The 21171-nt window shown below is 43.1% G+C and overlaps 1 protein-coding gene across 1 annotated transcript in view; it reads right to left on the bottom strand.

Moving 5' to 3' along the window:
• cnksr1 (connector enhancer of kinase suppressor of Ras 1) overlaps positions 1-20648 on the bottom strand; it is a gene marked incomplete at its 5' end in the record, with an annotated part of 43129 nt that extends 22481 nt beyond the window's left edge. Inside the window, 5 exons of the mRNA XM_079574201.1 lie at positions 787-828; positions 9816-9900; positions 10821-11023; positions 15730-15887; positions 20597-20648. Of these exons, the coding sequence (XP_079430327.1) occupies positions 787-828; positions 9816-9900; positions 10821-11023; positions 15730-15887; positions 20597-20648 (540 nt within the window). The remainder of the gene's footprint in view (positions 1-786; positions 829-9815; positions 9901-10820; positions 11024-15729; positions 15888-20596) is intronic.
• Between the last annotated feature and the right edge of the window lie 523 nt (positions 20649-21171).

Genomic DNA, 21171 nt, shown 5'->3' with positions numbered 1-21171 from the left:
GTATTAAAGGTGAAGGCATACTTTATTGATCCCCGTAGGGAAATTTGTACTCTGCATTTGACCCATCCTCTGAAACAGGAAGATCACAGGGAGTGAAGGAAACTAGTAGGGCAGGTAAACAAACCACCGTCTTACTGAAAGGACCGTCTTTAGTAGGTCTAACAAGGAATACAGTATTACCCTTTTACATAGGAAAAAAAAAGGAGTTTCCATTTCCACTTGAATGCATCATCAGGGAGTGAGTGGGGAGGGAGAGTTACCTACCCATGAAAACAAAGAAATGTGCCCTTTTAAGAGCAAACACACATTAGCAATACAAAATAAACAGGCTTTTAACCTTTTTATTGTAAACATCCCCATGCTCATGAATGTGATTATATAAAGGTTGGGCTCTGGTCTGACTCCAGGCTGATGAGGTCACTCTACACCAGGGGTCACCAACCGTATTTCAGCTGAGGGCTACTTTAAGAGCATTAAGTTGTTCGAGGGCTACCAGTTAAAAACAAATCCTAATATAAGTGAACTTAAACGTACACTGTTCACTTATAGGATATTGACCCCATATTATATTAAAATAGCTTTATTTTAAACTCATACCGAGTCACAAGAACCGAAATACCTGTCATTTTAAGAATTAGATTCAAGAAAATGAAGTGTTTTACACTTTAGAAAAAGTCCCAAGGGCTACTGGACATGCCCCAAAGGGCCCCTGGGTGCCCGCGGGCAGCACGTTGGTGACCCCTGCTCTACACTATAGCATCAGTTTAAAAAAGAGTGCAGGCTCACCACAGAGATGATGTCCTTCTCCTTCTCGTACACTGTGCTGTCCTGTGGAGACACATGACTCACATCACAACAAAATAATTACACAAGCAAGAGTAACGTTACTTTGATAATACTGTAGTACTGTATGGGAAAAACTACTTGCAAAAGTACAGTTACTTCACAAAGTCACTTAAGTACATGTACTTTTTATGTACATGTACTGAAGTCACTTTGGAGGAACAAAATATATATTGGGCTGGTTTTGTCCAGGAAGAAACATTGTGGCTATTAATCTTTTCTTTTGAAAAACATTTTATATTTCTTTTTTTTTTTCACACAAAAAAACATACCATTTTAATTATTTATTTTCATTTGAACTTTCAATGGTTTCATAAGATTCATTTATTCTTTATACATAAGAGGCTGTAGATATTATTGCCATTTACTACTTAAAAAAAAATGTTTTTAATTGTTGAAGTAAATGAGAATAAGCAACACAAATCCTATGAATCGGAAGATGACCAAATGTCTGTCACTGAAAATACTTCATTATCGTGAAAATATTTCGCTTCCAAACAGTAAAGTCACTGATGGAGAGCACAGTTCTCCTTCCTCTATGCCCTGCTGTTTCTCTTCCTCTTCTCTTCTTCTCTCCTCCTCTGCTCCTCCTCTTTCTCTTCTTCTCTTCTCCTCCTCTGCTCCTATTACTATTCTCTTCTTCGCTCTTCCTCTCCGCTCCTCGTCCTGCTCCCTACTGTTTCTCTTCGTCTCTCTTCCGCTGTTCCTCCTGTTTCTCTTCTTCTCTCGTCCTCTTTCTCTTCTTCTCTCCTCCTCTGCGCCTCCTGTTTCTCTTCTTCTCTCCACCTCTGCTCCTCCTCTTTCTCTTCTTCTCTTCTCCTCCTCTGCTCCTCCTATTACTATTCTCTTCTTCGCTCCTCCTCTCCGCTCCTTGTCGTCCTCTTTCTCTTTGTCTCTGCTCCCTACTGTTTCTCTTCGTCTCTCCTCCTCTGCTCCTCCTGTTTCTCTTTTTCTCTCCTCCTCTACTCCTCCTGCTTCTCTTCTTCTCTCTTCCTCTGCTCCTCTTTCTCTTTCTCTTTTTCTCCCCTCCTCTGTGCAGAACCCTCAATACAACAGGACAAGCAAAGACAATACAATGTGGCACAAAATCCCCTCCCGGAACCGCCACCTTAACGTGGTGGAGGGTTTGAGTCCGAATGATCCTGGAGCTCTGTTGTCGGGGGCTTCGTGCCCCTGGTAGGGTCTCCCAGGCCAAATAGGTCCGAGGTGACGGGTCAGACAAAGAGCGGTTGAGAAGCCCCTTATGAGAGACCAACAGGCCTGAGAATCGTGAGGCCGTCCTTCTGTGGACCCACCACCTGCAGGAGGAGCCATAGGGGCTGGTGCAATGTGATTTGGGCAACTCCCAACAGCTGCCCCCATGACCCGGCAACGGACAAGTGGAAGAAAATGGATGGATGGATGTGACATAAATATCTAAATATGTATATAAGATAAATACATATTACATATTACATATTTAAATCAAAAATGTCATTCAATATTGAAAGCAAATATTCAGCTTTTCGTTTGGGAGATTGTCTATAGTTTTAAAGTAATAGTTTAATATTCATTTGAAATGAAATATATTTGGTTTAATTATCTTTTGACCATTTGTTAAAATGAATATAACATTTGCCTTACAGGATTAACAAATCTAGATTTGCCCCAAAACATAGGAACATTCATAAAATAGATGTAACACAGTTTCTTCTTCAATACTACAGAATGCACAACGATCACAGGTATTAAAATATTTTCTCATATATGACTTTGTTGGGTAAACTAAATGAATAATTTTATAATAAACCTCTGAAACATTATTATTAACAATATACCTATTATTATAGACCCATATTTTTCCTAGTCAATGTTATTATTGATTAATTGTTTTCTGGTGTACACAGTCTCAAAAAGAGCAAACATGTCATGAAAATGAAGTATTTTTGATGAAAAACTGTTAAATAATAAAAGATAAAAAAATAAAAATATTATATCTGTGTTTCAGGAAAATGATCCTGTCAGAAAGCTGAATTAGCTCAAGTTTCCAGATCCAATAATTTATTCAGGTCAGAGAAGGCGGCTCTAAACACCGCCGCACTCTGCACACTGGGTTTAAAGAAGAATGTCTTCAAACTTATTCTTATAAAAGTAAATGTAATGTAGGCTGGCCCCCAATGTTCCTACTCCTCCCCTTTGGAACTTATTCAAACAAACTTATTCCATTGTCACAAATCTTTCAAACAATATTCTCAGTAAGTAAGGATTAAACAATGATGAGCCGTGTATCACGTGGTGCATTTAACTCGTGTAAGTGTGGCTGTAAATTTGTGCCAGCCCCTCCAACAATTCCCAACCACACATACGTAGGCAAGCAGGGGGAAGTGTTTTGCCCAAGGACATTGTAACAGCATGCCCTGTTTTTTTTATACAAATGGCTCTGAGCAGAGTGCACGTTATGCATAAATGCAAGAGTAAAACATGTTCCTGTGGAACTACTCTGAAAATGATCTTCTACGATGGTATTCCTTGGAGCAGCCACATTTTTTGGAAACCCCTCCGCATCGTCAGCAGGCATCTGCACACCTCACCTGCCTGGGGCAGGGCAGACTGACCAGGCTTCACCTGCAGAAGGGTTCCCACTGTGGGCTCTTTTTAGCCACAGCCATCTGGAGCTGGACCGAGACACACTCACCCTCTTCTTGTTGCTGTGCTACTGAAGGAGGAGCAGGAAGTTACCCAATACGGAGCAGTGCACTTTAAAATAAGATACAAAACAGTCAAATTCACATTAAAACCAAACATAAATAAGGTACATTTCTAACTCCGTTACAGTGTGCTGACTGCGCTTGCCTTCGGGCTTGGAGCTGCTCCACCACTGATGTAGCGGTCAGGGGAAGCCTGGAGGTCTTGCTGAACAGGTGACAGCACTGAAGGATGGGGGAGTCCATTACTGCACAGTCTTGGGAAAGTGGTAAAGTAGGAAGGGCCATTGCAGCTGCGCCATGTTGACTGTGCTCGATGGCCTTGAGGTCAGGTGTTCAGCTGGGCTGTGGTGGTGTTGAGGTCCACTAGGGAGCTGTCATAATAATAATCATCATCATAACAATAAGGCATCGGAGGATTCCTTCCTCCGGTTATATTGTTGATGCATATTGTGAGGAGGTGAGAAATGTATGCTCTTATTTATTTACTGGCTTATTTGGTCAGGACAGTGCATGGGACTCATGTCCTCCACTCAGTCTCACGTAACCGGGCCTATTGTACATGTTTTTTAGTGGTAGGGAACACTGGAGTGCCTGGATGAAACCTACACAGACACGGGGAGAACATGCAAACTCCACGGAAATGCCTGCTGGGGCTGGGGATCAAACCTGGGACCTTCTAGCTGTGAAGCACAAACACTAACCGCTGTGCCACCGTGCCGCTCGGACTGTGATGCCTTTGATGTTTAAAATCTTCTGAAGACTTAAGTCATTGTGGACAGACACACAGAGGGTGTGTTGTTGAGTGGGCCTGAGGCATCAAAGTGTACTTGTTAAGTATTAATAAGGTACTAATCCGAATTATAAATGAATAGGCCATTAATAATACGCTTGTAAAATATTCATAGGCTGTTTATAATACTTGTATCTGTTAACATACTATCCATCCATCCATCCATTTTCTTCCGCTTTATCCGGGGCCGGGTCGCGGGGGCAGCAGTCTCAGCAGAGACATACTACATACTAATAGGCCATTAATAATGTGCTGATAATATTGAGTGGTGCCCACTGAATGGGTGCTGCTGCCGGATGCTCTCTCATCGAATGCAATTTCTCCATCTGTGAGATCAATAAAGTACCATCTTATCTTATTTTTTATAAAGATATGCTGATCATTATATTGTTATCAGCAACCATGTTAATAGGACATGAATAATATGCTTATCCTAACCCTTAAAAGGTTACTAATGCTTATTAATACTTCATATAAAGCAATACCAGATGTTTTTCTGACATCTCCTTAAAATGCCTCTTTGTGTCTTGTTGCTACATGAATCTGAAATGTAATAACTGAGTACCATAATGTTTAACAGCACTTTAAAAGTTTACAAACAGCTTAATGCTCAAGTTTAAGACAAAACAATAGAATATGCTCTATGTAGAATATTAAAATCACAAACTGAGTCACAATCAGAAGAATCACATGCAGCTATAATAAAATGGGTTCCTGTCACTGTCTTGTATCATTGGTCTGCAAACCTCCTCACAATCACATCCAAATCACATATTAAAGGGAGAGAAGACAGTTTCAATTCAAAGTCACTGATCCTTGAAATGCAGTTCATGCAACGCTGTTAACAAGCAGCCCAACAGGCAGATCAGTTCAACTAAAGAATACACTTTATCTACAGTATGGGCCCATCTTCAACTTATAAACATTTTGCCACGCTATGGACCATAGACATGCTATGTGAAAGACACACAATCGTGAAGTGAAATGAAATTCATACATGTTTTTAATAAATAAAATGCCAAGTCACATGGTGGCTTCTGCCAAACAGCAAAAATGGCTTGTTCTAGCCACTGCCATTAGGCCAGATTTGTGCAGTTTATGACTAATAGTTGTTCTATGGACAGTTTCCCCCACCTGAGCTGTAGGCGCATTGAGTTGCCTTGTGTACGAAATGCGCGGTATACATAAAGTTGCCTTGCCTTGCCTTAGCTCTCTGCAGTTCATCCAGGGTCATCATTGGCTTCTTGGTAACAGCTGTGGTCAGTGCTGTCCTTGTTCGGTCAGTAAGTTTAGGAGGACGGCCGGGTCTTGGTAGGTTTGCAGTGATGCCAGACTCTTTCCATTCCTGGATGGTTTATTTAACTGTACTTTGAGAGATGTTCAAAGCTTTGGAAATATGTTTATAACCTAACCCAGCTTTATACTTCTCTATAACTTTATCCCGGACCTGTCTGGTGTGTTCTTGGACATGATGCTTCTGCTCCACAATAGTCTCTAACAGACCTCTGAGACCATCACAGAGCAGCTGTATTTGAACTGACATTAGATTACACACAGGTAGACTCTATGAGGTCATTAGGTCAACATGTGATCATTCAGAAATCATCAGGAAACTTCTGAAGGCAACTGGTTGCACTAAAAGGAAAAGGGGGGCCAGTACTTATGCACATCACACTTTTCAGTTTTTTATTTATACATTTTGAATAAATTCAAAATCATGTATAAATTGTATGTCACGGTTTTGTGTCACTTTTGAATTAAATATATTTATGTTTATGGTCCATAGAATGGCAAAATGATGAAAAGTTAAAGGGGGGCCGATACCCACTGTACCTGTCCATTCAACAAGACAGAGGATCGCCGAGTCTGATCAAATGGATTCTCAAGTTGGCACCACTTTGGCACTATATTTAAGTTGCCTGACTGTTAGTAAACAAGTAGACTAGAGGCCAGTGACGGGCTGAATTCCCTTTCAGCGTTCCTGGTCCAGTTCCATTGGGTTGGGTTTCTCTGGGCACTCTCTCTCATCACCAGGGCTAATCGTCCGGACCGAGCTCCAGAGAAGGCTTCCTCGGACGCCCCCCTTCAAACACTGGTCCAAGTATGAGCCAAATGACACATTCCCCTTATCTCTCACTGGGACATTGGTTGGACTTGTTCCAGTGACTCAGTACCATGATACAAACATATACAACTAGTGCAATCAGTCAACTTAAATCAAAACAAAATGATCACAACAATGTTCTCAAAAGAAAATGATATTCTTATTACGTTATATGATAGAATCAATGAGGTCGAGGATCAGCGGGGGCGAGTGCACGTGCTGACTATGTTGGTCACGTTTCAGAAGCGGCGAGGTAAGGGTTTTGATACCAGCGCCACACAAAGAACATATACATATATACACTCTTTCTCTCAGGACAGTTCGATTTATGGTGGATAAATCAGCCGTTTGGTTCCTGTCGCTGCATAAAGAGTGGGCTATTGTAAAAGCAGCGCGATGTTTATGAACAACGAGGAGGAGAAGAAGAGAGAGAGACAGCAAAGCTGCTGCTCAAGGTAACATGAGGTAAAAATGATGAATTAATAACTGAATTAAGACTCACAGTTGTGCCATTCCAGGCCTACCTGGGCTGCAGCTGGAGCCTGGGCTGTTCCACACATAAACTAAGTAACACATGCGGAATTGGCAGGTTAATCTGATAGATTTCAATTCCGCGTTGTGTCACTATCAAATAAGGACTAGTGTATCAAAATCAGAAAGAATTTTCGCATCAAACATTTCTTGTGGCAGGGAGATACCATTTGACGTTCAACTAACTCAGAGGGGTGTTTAAGGGTGTTTAAATGGAACACCCCTCCGCTGTAGATGAAGTTGGTGCAGTCCAATCCAGCTGAGACGAGTGTCCGTGCGAGAAAAAGGCAGTGAAAGGTAGAAAAGTGAACAAATAAGTATTTTTATCTACATGACTTGGTTCTGATTGTGGGGTTTAATCAGGCTCAGACTGTGTGTGCAGCGGCCCATGTGAAAAGAGAAAGAGTTTGAAAATTGCCGAAGCTGTGTTTGAATCAGCTGCCTCTTGTACTTGAGACGAGCGCACTACAACTTTGTTTTTCGGGCTCGGGCTCAGGTCGGACATGATTTTTTGGGGCTCGAGTTTAGCTCTACAATGAGGTCTTCCATAGGACTGAGATTTTTGGTGAACTTTACTCCGTTTTTAATCCGTTTTTTTTTTTCTAATTTAGTACCATTTTGGCTCTGTTTTCCTTCCTGTCTTGTTGTGTTTTTTAAGTCTTGTTTCAACACAAATTAACGGCAAATTAACTCTTATCCAGAGTTTGATAATACATCTGTGAAACCAAAGCTTATGCTTCAGCTCAACATCCAACTTGGATCTGAAAATGAGTGTTTTTTGTGGTCAGGTGGGGGTCGCGGCACAAAGACGCCGTCACTGTTTTCTGCTGCGGAGTGGGAGTGGGAGTGGGAGTCAAGCCAAACAACAGAGTGAAAGCAAACCTTGGTCAGCAGGTTTTCACTTCAGTAATATCTGCTTCTCTACGTACCCTTTAAATGAGGATCACAGTGAGTTACTAAAACCCTCTACTTCTGCCTCACGCCTGCACAAGTCAACTGTCTCGACAAAAAAAAAGGAATTGAGCAAACAATAGTAAACGCAAATGAGCGCGAACCCGTGACAAGGCTGACAAGTGTCTCCTTAGCTCACTAGATCTGCTCCACAACGTGTTCTTCGGACAAACAGTAACAGCACCAGCCCATTGTTCCCAGGTGAAATCAAATACACTAGTGTTTAAATGGTGATCCTATCTAGTGCAACCGGCACACATGAGCCTTTCAAGTCACCAGTGGAACAAAAGGAACATAGAACAGAAAGAGAGAAGAAGCTGAGCTCAAATCCGCCTTATCCGACCACTGCATTAAGGACTGGGACAGTAATATATTAGTACAGCACTACAGGATTGAAAATGATATAACAAAATGTGCTAAATAGAACAAGAAGGAATTTCATTCTAAATAGATTGTATAACTATTTACATAAATGACATGAATCTATGAATGAACACATTGGGAATTATATTTGAAACAAAAACAATTTGCATAGATTCTTCTAAATTGCTTTGATTCCTGCTTCACAATGTTGTCATATCATGAGGCCAGGCCCAACCAGGGACTGGAGTTAGACATTACACAGTTATAAAGGTAAATGTGCTTTATTACACACTCTCTATACGGAGCATCAGCTGCAAACTTGTGTCGTAATATGTTCATTTGCAATGTCCCTCTGAAATAAATAGCAATGGTTTGAACTTCACAGACGTTAAGCCATTTCAGAGACGACCTGATGAGGCCATGGAGGATAAAGGGAATTTAAAATATCAAACATATTTGTACTTATTTCCTCCATAATCCCATGAGTTCATTCTCCAATGAGAATCAATAGAAATAGTGTTGAAAATGAAGAAAAGACGATACATACATGCACTTTTAAAGTACTGCATGTATGTTTGTATGAATTAGTAGTAGTACTAGTATAAACTAGTACTAGTGTAAACTGATGGACGATTGATTATCCAAAATAATGTAATCCCAAAATAATCCCAAATAATTAAAACTGCAAAAAACGTGTTGAAGAAAGCTCAATAGAGCAATGCCACAGACAGAAGTCCCTGTGGTCCGCGAGGCTTGTAAAGCTTCCAACTCAGTCACATGTTTTAAAAGAATGTCATCCTTGTATTACTCCAGTCTTCTTCATATCAAGTGAGCAATAATGAGCCTTATCTCTAAAAAACATGTCACAAATCCACTTCCATCATTTGTCTAAAAATGTCTACAGCCCTAGTTCTATTCCGATCTGTGCAGCACCTTGCTAGCAGTGATCCAATCAAGAGGTGCAAGCCTTACCTGCTGAGCCAGGCACAAGTCCAGTGTGAGCCGTCTTTAATCCAGCCTGGAGGCTCCACTTTAACGCTGCTTCTGCTGTGCTTTTCCCCTTATTAAACTATAGCTTACTGAAGCTGTTGTGCCTCTATGTGTCAGGCAGCAGAGTTAATCATCGCACAGCAGTTCTCCAAACATGAGCCACTGAGAGTCAAAAGTCAGTGATCTGCCTGTTCATTGTCTCCGCCCCTTTCCCACAGCAGCCCCGCCCCCTCCCTGAGGCACTAAAGCAGATCTAGGCCTGTCCTCTGTGCCACTTGTCAGCATTTCCCCTTTCACTTTATCCATCCAAAAAAATCTTCATATAATAACAGAAAAAACAACAACAATCCTCTTGGTCCACCCACCCGGAGCTGGTTCCTCCTGAGCTATGCGAGGAATGCCTCTGATAAAGAATGTGAGCTTCTGAGAGCATTGGAAAAGTAAAAAGGTACTACAGGTCTGTTTTTAGACAGAGCTTCAGTGTGTTGTTTGTCTTGTTCCTCATCATGTCACATGTTTGCGAGTGATTGTATAAAAACATATTTGACAGACTTACATTGTGCACGATCTCCCCCAGTTGTCTACAGCTTGAAAAGATGTCCTTAGTGGAGGAGTATTCGCTGAGCTGGACGAAGTGATATCTGAAGAGAAAAATGACAAGATTACCATGGGATAATGTGTGTCTTTTGTAACTTAGAAGAACCCTTCACAATACTACCTTGGTTCAAATCATATTTATTAAGCCTATTGTCTGACCGGATCCCTCGTAAATTCATTTGATTTACCGGGACCCGGATAAAGTGGAAAAAGATGCAACATGAAAACAACAAATAAACTGAAGTTGGAGTATTTGAAGCACCTGCAGTCTTTGCTCTGTAATATCTGATCACCATTGCTCTACAGGTGACCCTTGTGAAACTAAAGCTGTGTGGATTTCATTAAGAACCAGTGACTCTCCGTCCCTAAAATAGCTCTGGTCATTAAAAACAAGTGTATGTCAGTTATAGCCTGTCCTTAGGTTCTGGTGAAAAACACACAGTAAACAGAACAAAGGCAACAGACTATGTCAGAACAATTCTATTCCTTTCTTATCAGTTGATTCTCTTTTTTTTATTACTTTATTGGTCACTATAACAATGACCTTTGTTTTAAAGGATATGCACAGCACTAATTCCATTACAGTAATAATAAAAGGCAGTTTAATTCACCAATATTAATAAAAGATATCCTTCTTTTTGAATCCTTTTGAAGCAGATGACTATGAACTTTATGGTGGGGGGTACTCGGGCTGAATAGTTTGTTTTAGATACAACACAATTCAGGTGACGTTATTAGATGACAAACAACAGTCAAAGTACTCTTCATTTATTGCATTTACTCATGCAGCTGTTTGTGGTGTGGCAGATTGAATAAGGCATATTGAAATCCAAACCAAGGCTGTGAGTGTGAAAATAACTGTGTGTTCTGTTTCTGAATGATATCTCGATGACTGAAGCAGTGCTTCTAAAATAGCCGTCTCTGGAATAGCCTTGGCGTGAGGAGGATGTGTTAGGTAACAGACCTGTTGAGCAGAGAGAAGAGTCCTTTGGCAGACACAATCAGCTCCACAACCAGCTGCAGTACTCCCACAGACAGCTTGGTGGTGCTCCGTCCGTCATAGGTGTTGAGTCTCCATCGGCTCTGGATGCTCTTCTGTAGTGTGGAGGTCAGGGCCTGCAGCTTCTCAGTGAGGCCCCTCAGGCTCTCCCCAGTCAGCCCATATGTCTGTGGGACAAGGCATGTTACAGGTATTGTCCCATAGGGATAAGGTTATTAAATTTAAAATAATGCGGAAATATAAACTGCATAAAAATATGAAGTATTTGCATCAAGTTCATTCATTTACCAGGAACTCGCTGTCCACCGGAATGTGGAGAAAATATGAATATTGAAACAATGCTAATGTTGACAGGAAGTACTAGCACTCTCAGCTTAGATAGTTAGTGGTACAAGTGGAGCCAAATCGTGTAACTAACTAACCAACAATAACTTTGCAGCTTCTAAAACATAAAGATTGACTTTAAAGTGGGACACAACACGCTGTCACCTTCATGCCTTTCATTTTGAAGTCGTTTTAGACATGCAGAGGGGGGGAAAGTATTATATTTCCTTAGGTACAAGCACATCAAGCCCTGCCATGCAGCATAGTATGAGACATATACTAACACAAAGAGTATGACTTTCTTGCACAGCAGCGTTCTGTTGTTCTGTATTTGAAAAGCTTAGATGATTGAGTTCAAGAGCCCAGCAACAGTAAATATGAGCCATGCCAATCCACAACAGTGTGATCTCCTCCTAACAACACGTCCATCCTCAGAGGTCACTATAGACACCAGTGTACACAGAGGAGCAGAGGATTAGGCACAAGCACCATCCCCGCTGTGTTCTCGCTGTTGTCTTGGCTCACAGAGGAGCAGCTTGCAGTGAAACAATAAGGAAGTAATAAGGAAGGAAGTGCTAGGAGGAGTGGCCAGGGCTTTGGTGGAGGTGGAACACCATATCGATATGAAGGACAACACTCCACACTACATAAATATCCACTTAGATCACCATGTGATGAGCGAGAACGCACTTGTGGGCTTAAAGGCATTGGGGCTTCAACAGACCAGTCACATTATTTTAGACAACGTGAACTTGAATATAACAGCCATGTGTCTGGAAAAGCACGGGATAATTACTCCACATACAGTCTCTTCTGCACATATACGGCCGATATGAGCCAGCTAAAGCCGTGGACTCATTCACACGGAATCAACTACGATCTAACACTCATCTGATTCAGACATGGACACATGAAAATGAAGAGAAGCACAGAGTAGGGCAGGAGGAGGGTGGAGGGTGAAGTTACTTTCTAAGTTTGCAGAACTTGCTTACATTATTACATGACGGATTTGGACTTAATGAACTCGATGTATTTCTCTGCTGTTAATGTGATGACGTCATCATACGACTAGCTGACTTTATTGACAGATAAGTCAACCTTTAAAAAGTCCTATTACGCATACATTCCATTTGTCTTGGAGCGCCCTGGAGGCCGCCGTGATCCAGAGTAAAGGCCCCGCTAACCATTTTCACATCAAAAGAAAAGGGCTTTCAACTCAGGGGACAGAGAGGAGAGTCCAGCATGAACTCCAGTGGAGGATCAGGAAGGCCAAGAAGGACTATGGCGAGAAGCTGTAGCAGAAGCTGGCGCAGGGCAACGCACGGGACGTGTGGAGGGGACTGAAGAACATCTCCGGTTTTGGACAGAGTGCCAGAGGGACAGCTGATGGAGACCAGCGCGGGGCGGATGAATTCAACGAACATTTCAACCGGTTTGATTCTCCCCCCACTCCCTCCTCTTCACACGTCTCCAGCCCAGTGGACACTGCCCCCCTCCCCCGACCACCTTCACCTGCCTCCAGCCCCCCTGCACCCACGTCTCCAGCCCCCACCATACGGACTTCCTCTAACACATGCCCCACCCCCGGCAGTCCACCCCCACACCAGTCCCCCCCTCACTCCCCCCTCTCCATCACACCGGACCAGGTGAGGAGAGAGCTGAGGGGACTGAAGCAGGGGAAAGCTGCAGGACCAGATGGCATCATTCCCAGGCTGCTGAGGACCTGCGCAGACCAGCTCTCCGAGGTCCTCTGCCACATCTACAACCTGAGCCTCAGCCTGGAGAAGGTCCCCGTCCTGTGGAAGACCTCCTGTCTGATCCCGGTTCCTAAAACAGCGCACGCCAGGGAACCGGCCCACTACAGACCAGTCGCCCTGACCTCCCACCTGATGAAGACGATGGAGCGGCAATGGAACGCTGTGAGGGTCATGTTCTTTGACTTCTCCAGTGCCTTCAACACCATCAGGCCGGCGCTGCTGCGGGGGAAGCTGGAGGACGCGGGAGTGGATGAACATCTCACCGCATGGACCATCGACTACCTCACGGACCGACCTCAGTATGTGCGGCTGCGCAGCTGTGAGTCTGAGGTGGTCGTCTGCAGCACCGGGGCCCCTCAGGGCACCGTCCTCTCACCGTTTCTCTTCACCATCTACACATCGGACTTCACGTACAACACGGACAGCTGTCATCTCCAGAAGTTCTCCGACGACTCCGCCATCGTGGGCTGTGTGTCTAAGGGGAACGACCTGGAGAACCGGTCAGTCATCATAGACTTTGTGGACTGGTGTGAGCGCAACCACCTGTGCTTGAACATCAGTAAGACGAAGGAGATGGTGATCGACTTCACGAGGAAGCCACTACCTCACACACCGCTGAACATCCAGGGGGAGGACATTGAGGAGGTGGACAGTCTCAAGCACCTGGGTGTTCACCTCAACAATAAACTGGACTGGTCCCACAACACCAACTCCCTGTACAAGAAGGGCCAAAGTCGCCTCCACCTTCTGAGGAGACTGAGGTCGTTCGGAGTGAGCAGGCCTCTGCTCAGGACTTTGTATGACTCTGTGGTGGCCTCTGCTCTCCACTACGCTGCCGTGTGCTGGGCCCCGGGCAGCACAGAGCGGGACAAGAACAGACTGAACAAGCTGGTCAGGAGGGCCAGCTCCGTCCTGGGCTGCCCCCTGGACTCTGTGGAGGAGGTGAGGGACAGGAGGGTGTTAGCCAAGCTCACCTCCATCATGGACAACACCTCCCACCCACTGCACGGGACTGTAGAAGAGCTGAGCAGCTCTCTCAGTGGCAGACTGAGACACCCTCAGTGCAGGACGGAGCGCTACCGCAAAGCCTTCATCCCCACTGCTGTCAGACTGTACAATAAGACTGTAAAGTAACATGTGCAATAATCTCTGCATCAGCTGCACTTTATTAACTCTGAGTGATCTTCTTGAATGTCGACTGTAACAAGTGAATTTCTCCTTTGTGAGATCAATAAAGGATGATCTTATCTTATTAAAAGTTCCATAATGCACCTTTAAACTGCATACATATCTAGACAATTTCCACTGATGTAAAGGCCTGTAAGACACTGACAGAAAATATTGAAGACATCAAGAAATCTCTGGGCTTCATGTTCCTCGAAGTGACAACTGAACAAAAAGAACCGCTGTAGAGGAGCATCGATGATCTGTTGAAATCCACACCCATGCACAGGCCGCAGGGAGATGAAAATCTGCTAAAGCCTGCCTCAAATCCTGATTGACCATCTCTGAAACAACTACTTTGACAGTAAAGCCATTACAGTAGAAGACAGTAAGTGCTGCTTGCCATATTGTGCCTCAGAAATAAAGTAAACAGCCAACATGTGTTCACGGGCACCTAACTGACACAAAATGCTTGTAAAAGAAGCCAGGTTTCTGAGAAAAGAAAGAGTCACGACACATGGACAGGAAACTGCAGTTCTGTAGAGATTGAGATTGAAAAATCAAGACATGCCATAATAGGTTGTATATACTGTAATGGAAACCAGGGTCATGTATTAAACACATTCAGGAAATAAAGATTGATATAAATCAAACATATATAAATCAAAGGTCAAAAGCTCTTTAACTAATCATTATGGGAAAAGGATTCAAACCATAAAGCTGCTGTAATATTTCCCTGTAGGTTTGTAGACGTTTTTTCACGCCTTACAAAAGAAAAGCTCCAGTTGGTGAAAAAACAAATATAGATTGGTGTGTGCAGTGTGCATTTTGTTATAAAACATTTGAATTGACAGCGCACTCTGGAAGCGGTGAAACAATCACTTTAAACCTAGCTTGTAAACTTGGTTCTATCAATGAAAGTGACAACAATCCGCTGTCTCAGCAGCATTATGTCAAATGAACCTCGCACAGTATAAACATGCATTCACTTCTTCTTAGCATGACTCCGCTTAACCAGCCAAGTGATCGAAGCCATCACAACTTCACTTTCATTCATAGAAACCAGTTTCCATGAACTCGTTCTATTTCAATACAGTGCACCAGTAACCACGTGGAAGCAGCAAGCCAAATAAGTCACGAGGAAGGTGAGTCAGAAGTACTCACCACGAGAATGTGAAGTATTATAAACAACCATTTCCAGTCCACAGTTTATAGAACCAGAATACACCCACTCACACTCTCATTCTTACACCAGTGTAGAAAAGGAAGGTGAAGTGTCTTGCCCAAGGACACAACAACAGTGTGCACCTGCCAGAGTCATCACTGGAAACGCCAGCACACAGATAGAGGAGGACATTCTCGTTAAAGAAAGGCAACTAGAGGAACCATCAAAGAAATATACAGCTCAGGCACTGAGTGACTTTGGACTAGAGCTATTACAGAGTGCACCTTATGGACCACTTCCTAGAACAAATCAACAACAGCATAAAACATTGCAAAGTAATGGTCTTTTGTCCTAACGTTGGACCTCTGAACACAAAGCGCTTTTGAAGCTGACATGAATCAATGACAGCCCAACGTCAGGTCACTGAGGCAGAGTTAAAGCTGATAAATGTGTTGGTCCTCACCAGGGAGCAGAGCTTTTCCACAGCGTCCAGCAGAAGCTCCTGGTGTCCCAGCTTGTGCACACCCAACCGCTCCAGGTCCTGGGGGGTGATCTGGAGGAGGTCCACTCCGCTCAGTCTCCACTCGGATACAGGGTACTGCTGCAGCGGGTCGTCCAGGCCTGACAACACACAAGCACAACTGTCAAGGCCAGACATCACTCCTAACCCTTAGGCCCCCTTCTATTTCTATATTAAAGGCATGAAGATGCTGAGATCATTCACTTCTGCACAAACCATAATAATAATAATAATAATAATAATAATAATAATAATAATAATAATAATAATAATAATAATAATAATAATATGGCTTACACTTGTATTGCACTTTACAAGCCTGTGTTACTGACTTTCTCAAAGCGCCCATTGTCGTCATTATTCATTCACTCCATGCTTGGTGGTGGTAAGCCACTATTGTAGCCACAGCTGCCCTGGGGTAGACTGACGGAAGCAATAGATACCAAAGGAAAACCAAACAAAACAAATTTTCACGGTTTTATCCAGTTGAGGTGGCTCAGGCATCTGTTCCGGATGCCTCCTGGTCGCCTCTCTCGGGAGGTGTTCCAGGACCTCAATATACTTCATTTCTAAGGCTGAATTAAAAAATATGTAAACCATTTGAATAACATAATAAGATGGCAACATTAGTACTGCTTTGTAAATAGAACCTGTGTTCATGTTTTAACATGTTCAAGAGCAATGACTGCACATGTCCGGACCCTGGACAAATGTCAAAAATTACGAAATAAACGTTTGCAGACCTCGAGCTGATTTAGTAGGGACCCCCTGTCCTATTGGGAGGAGGCCTCGTGGAAGACCCAGGACACGCTGGAGGGACTATGTCTCTGAGCTGGCCTGGTGTCGCCTCGGGGTCCCCCCCAGAGCAGCTGGAGGAGGAGTGACCCGGCCCCGGATAAAGCGGAACCAGCTTGTACTACAAATAGTGCATTCTGAAAAAAAACATTAGGCTGTATTTCCTTTCTTTGTGCAGGTTGCCACAGCCAGGCGACTGATCAGTTTTTGGTTTTGAAAAATTTGGGGGACTTCCTTTTTTGAAAATGTAAAAAAAACTCACACTGAGCCTCTTTAGGCCATTTTTGGTTCTTTTTCTTAGTGACACAGTTTCCTTGTAAAAGTATTCACATCAAGAATCATGTTTGGTTGTTTTGTGGTCTTAGATACCAACAAATGTTTATTTTCATAGTTTTAATCCTTTAAATGCTTGTATAAACAATCATTTCAAAGGTGAAACTTTTTATGTGAAAAAAGTTGATATTGTGTGTACAAACATTCTACCATTGACCCATGAAAAATATGCACAATAGGAAACCTCTCCCCTGACCAAACCTAGCAGAGAACACGTCTCCATAAAGGGACAATAAAGGTTCACTTAACTGATCATGCTTAAAACCTCTACAAACATGCATGTTCTTCATGTATTAGTTTAGTTTTTGGACGCAGTGAAGAGTCAAACACAAACATACTACAGTGATACTCTGGCTCAACTGCAGAAGTATTAATGAAAGCAAGCTGTCACAAGTCCAAACATGTGCGGACAGCGAGCTCCAGCTGCACTCGCTCGAACAAAACAAACCTCCATCTAACTGACAATGTCATTACACTGCGCCGTCACAGAGGTGCGTTTCAGAGGACACATTATGGGATACATTCACTTCAACGACTTCTTTCTTCAAAACTATACTAGCATCATACTAGCATTTAGCAATGAGTGTACACAGCGATCCTACAGGACTCGCCACAGCGGAGACACAGTTCTAACAGACTGTTCCTGTACAGAGCAATGCATAGTACATGGAACACGCAACCAGAAAATCAAACTCTGGTACTAAACGCAAAAACATTTCAATATGTCGGTGCTAAAACCATTTCTATTAAAGGATCTGTATCATGCTAATTTAGCCATCCCAAAGTAAACTATAGGCCTTTATATGATATGTTGTATCTCTACCACTATGAAGTACTCATTTTTGTGAGAAATATAAGTATTTTCTGGGGGTATTTTGCAAACCCGGAAGACATGACACTTCGATTCAGTTAACTCCGCCCCCTCTCTCCAAGTTAATCTGCCCATGCATTATTAGCAGTAAAATAAATATGAATATCACAGCAAGTTACTTCTGCACTTCACAATGCAGTGACAAGGAGTTGACATTTGCAACACGGCTTCATAAATGGCCAACACATACGCTAACACACATGCTAACACATACTCTAACACACACGCTAACACATACGCAAACACACACGCTAACACATACTCTAACACCCATGCTAACACAGACTCTAACACACACGCTAACACAGACTCTAACACAGACTCTAACACACATGCTAACACACACGCTAACACACACGCTAACACAGACTCTAACACACATGCTAACACACAGGCTAACACACACGCTAACACAGACTCTGACACAGACTCTATCACACATGCTAACACACAGGCTAACACACAGGCTAACACACACGCTAACACAGACTCTAACACAGACTCTAACACACATTATAACACACACGCTAACACACACGCTAACACAGACTCTAACACACATGCTAACACACACGCTAACACATACTCTAACACCCATGCTAACACAGACTCTAACACACAGGCTAACACACACGCTAACACAGACTCTAACACAGACTCTAACACACATGCTAACACACACGCTAACACACACGCTAACACAGACTCTAACACACATGCTAACACACAGGCTAACACACACGCTAACACAGACTCTGACACAGACTCTATCACACATGCTAACACACAGGCTAACACACAGGCTAACACACACGCTAACACAGACTCTAACAAAGACTCTAACACACATTATAACACACACGCTAACACACACGCTAACACAGACTCTAACACACATGCTAACACACACGCTAACACAGACTCTAACACAGACTCTAACACACATGCTAACACACAGGCTAACACACACGCTAACACAGACTCTAACAGACTCTAACACACATGCTAACACACAGGCTAACACACACGCTAACACAGACTCTAACAGACTCTAACACACATGCTAACACACACGCTAGCACAGACTCTAACACACACGCTAACGCACACGCCAACACACGCTTTGATTGACTCACCGCTCTGGTCCATCACTGTTTACATTATGGGAGAAATAATAATGAAATAATGAAAAAGCTGTTTAATAAATTAAAATCAGGCTGTAATGCATTACATTACAGAAGTTGTTCTCTTCCTGTTTATGACGTTAAAAACGTCAGAGTGTCACAACTCAGTGGTTTTCCAGCCAGGGGGCGGAGCAGCTGCTCAGAGAGCAGGATTCAGGAGGATTGCTGAGAACTGTGTGAAGGAAGCCACAAACCACTCTGGGGGTGTTTTTGATAAGGAAATAGCAGAACAATATGGCTAAAAGCTCCAAAAAGTCGATTTTGCATGATATAGGACATTTAAGTAAAACTGGCCTGAACTGAAGATATAGGCTATTAGAGCTATAGCTTGAGGCTTGATGCATAATTGTTGTATTATGCCAAGAATGTATTGATTATAAATTGTGGTACAATTATAAATTGTATACATTGTTGTGTGTCTTTATATTTTAATGTAATTTTTAATGCTACATTTTTTTTTATATGCAACAGCACTGGGGATCCCATCAATAAACATAAACATGAACATAAACATTACCGCTCACCCATTCACACTCTCAGTCAGACACCAGTGGTGGGAGAAATGTCTTGCCCAAGGACACAATGACAGTCTGCTGATCAGACTGAGGGTGATCTACAGCAGAGGCACATCTGAATCTGAACTCATGACTCATCATATCACAAAATCACTTCCATCTGACTCAGATCCACACTTAAAAAAGAAACTAAAACCTCATGGAGATTATACAAGTGCAAAAGTTCAGTTTTAGTTTAAGTTTGGTCATGATATTTTTGTCACAATTGAAAAGCGTGGACCTGGACCTGACCGTTTAAGCGTCACTACAATGAGAGCTTCCTGGATGAATGAGAGCCGACACAAACAAGTGAATGGAACATACGTGTTCAAACAACTGAGTATCAGGATTGTACTGCATATAATAGAGGGTCACTTCAAATCAGAGCTGAGGGTAAATACATTATGTATGGACTCATCATCATCATCATCATCATCATCATCATCATCATCATCACTAAAACACACTTTACTCCCTCAAACACTCAGTAAAATCTAGTTTGCCTAAAATGAAACCGTTTTTTTTTAAAAACAAATATCTCAAATTCCAACAAATGTCCAGTGGTTCTTGATCAAATGTAGTTTTTTTTTGCAGTTTTTACTGAACATTATTTCACCTCTTGTTGATTCAAATCCTCCCAAAGTCTGACAATAGTCCCTCCATTTCAGGTAAAACCAGAGGTGACCAAGGCCTGGGACATACAGTAGATTCAACACAGTTTGCTACAGACTTTAGCTTTAGGTCCTTCTATCCCCTGCACTGAAGAACACATAGTAAGAGTCGCCCCTGTTTGCCTGCCTCTGTTCTGTTTGTGTAACAGACAGTTTTCCACACTTGTGTGAACAGACAACTTTATTACTATGCAACAGACTACATACACAGACTGGCGCACAGGCTCTACATTAGCCTTGGAGCGCGCTGTCTCTCCAACATGAGTGATATGGCTGCTGTCAGTGATCTCTGCCTCTTCCTCATTCCGCACTTTTCACGTCCAAGAGGATTTGTGCGCGAAGTGCGTTCTATTTGTGTGTGAGCAGATCCACTTAACACCCCGTAAATACCATGCCGCTCACCTTGGAGCCACTGGCGGACTCGCTCCTCTCTCCAGGACGAGATCGGCTCCATGCTCGGAGTCCTGCTGGAGTCGCTGGCCCACCTTCCAGCTTTCCTCGCGGAATTCTACCTCTCAGGGCTCGCGGCGGGACGGGGAGACGACGAGGCGGAGGGTTTGGACTCGGACGATGACGAGCTGCTCTCCTTCGCGCAGGTAACACAGGTACGTGCCCGCTGCAGGTGAGCGTGCCGCTCCGGAGCCAATAGCTGTGGACGACCCCTCCCTCCCTCAGTATCTGCCCCCAGCACCAGCCTACCTGTGCTTCCTGTTGCACAATCTGACCTCAATATGCCTGTCCGGGACAGCAGTGGTTTTAGTCACACCTTCACATCTAACTGGTGTTTATGCGCCAGTCCCTCAAACATGCAGTCCCTGTACTTCAGTAAAAGTACACAGGAAAGAACATGAGAATAACACGTGTCTATCTGCTTTCACATTTAAAGTTAAAGAGCCTAAATAAAAGCACATTGAATCACTTATTTGCCACTTAATGCAATATTTGTTTCATACAAATACTTTATTTCAAGCTCACAG

Source organism: Gobius niger (assembly GCF_951799975.1).
Source record: "Gobius niger genome assembly, chromosome: 16".
In the NCBI taxonomy this organism is placed as follows: Eukaryota; Metazoa; Chordata; class Actinopteri; order Gobiiformes; family Gobiidae; genus Gobius; species Gobius niger.
Note: the sequence above shows the minus strand (reverse complement) of the source record. Positions and strands in the feature narration are given on the sequence as shown.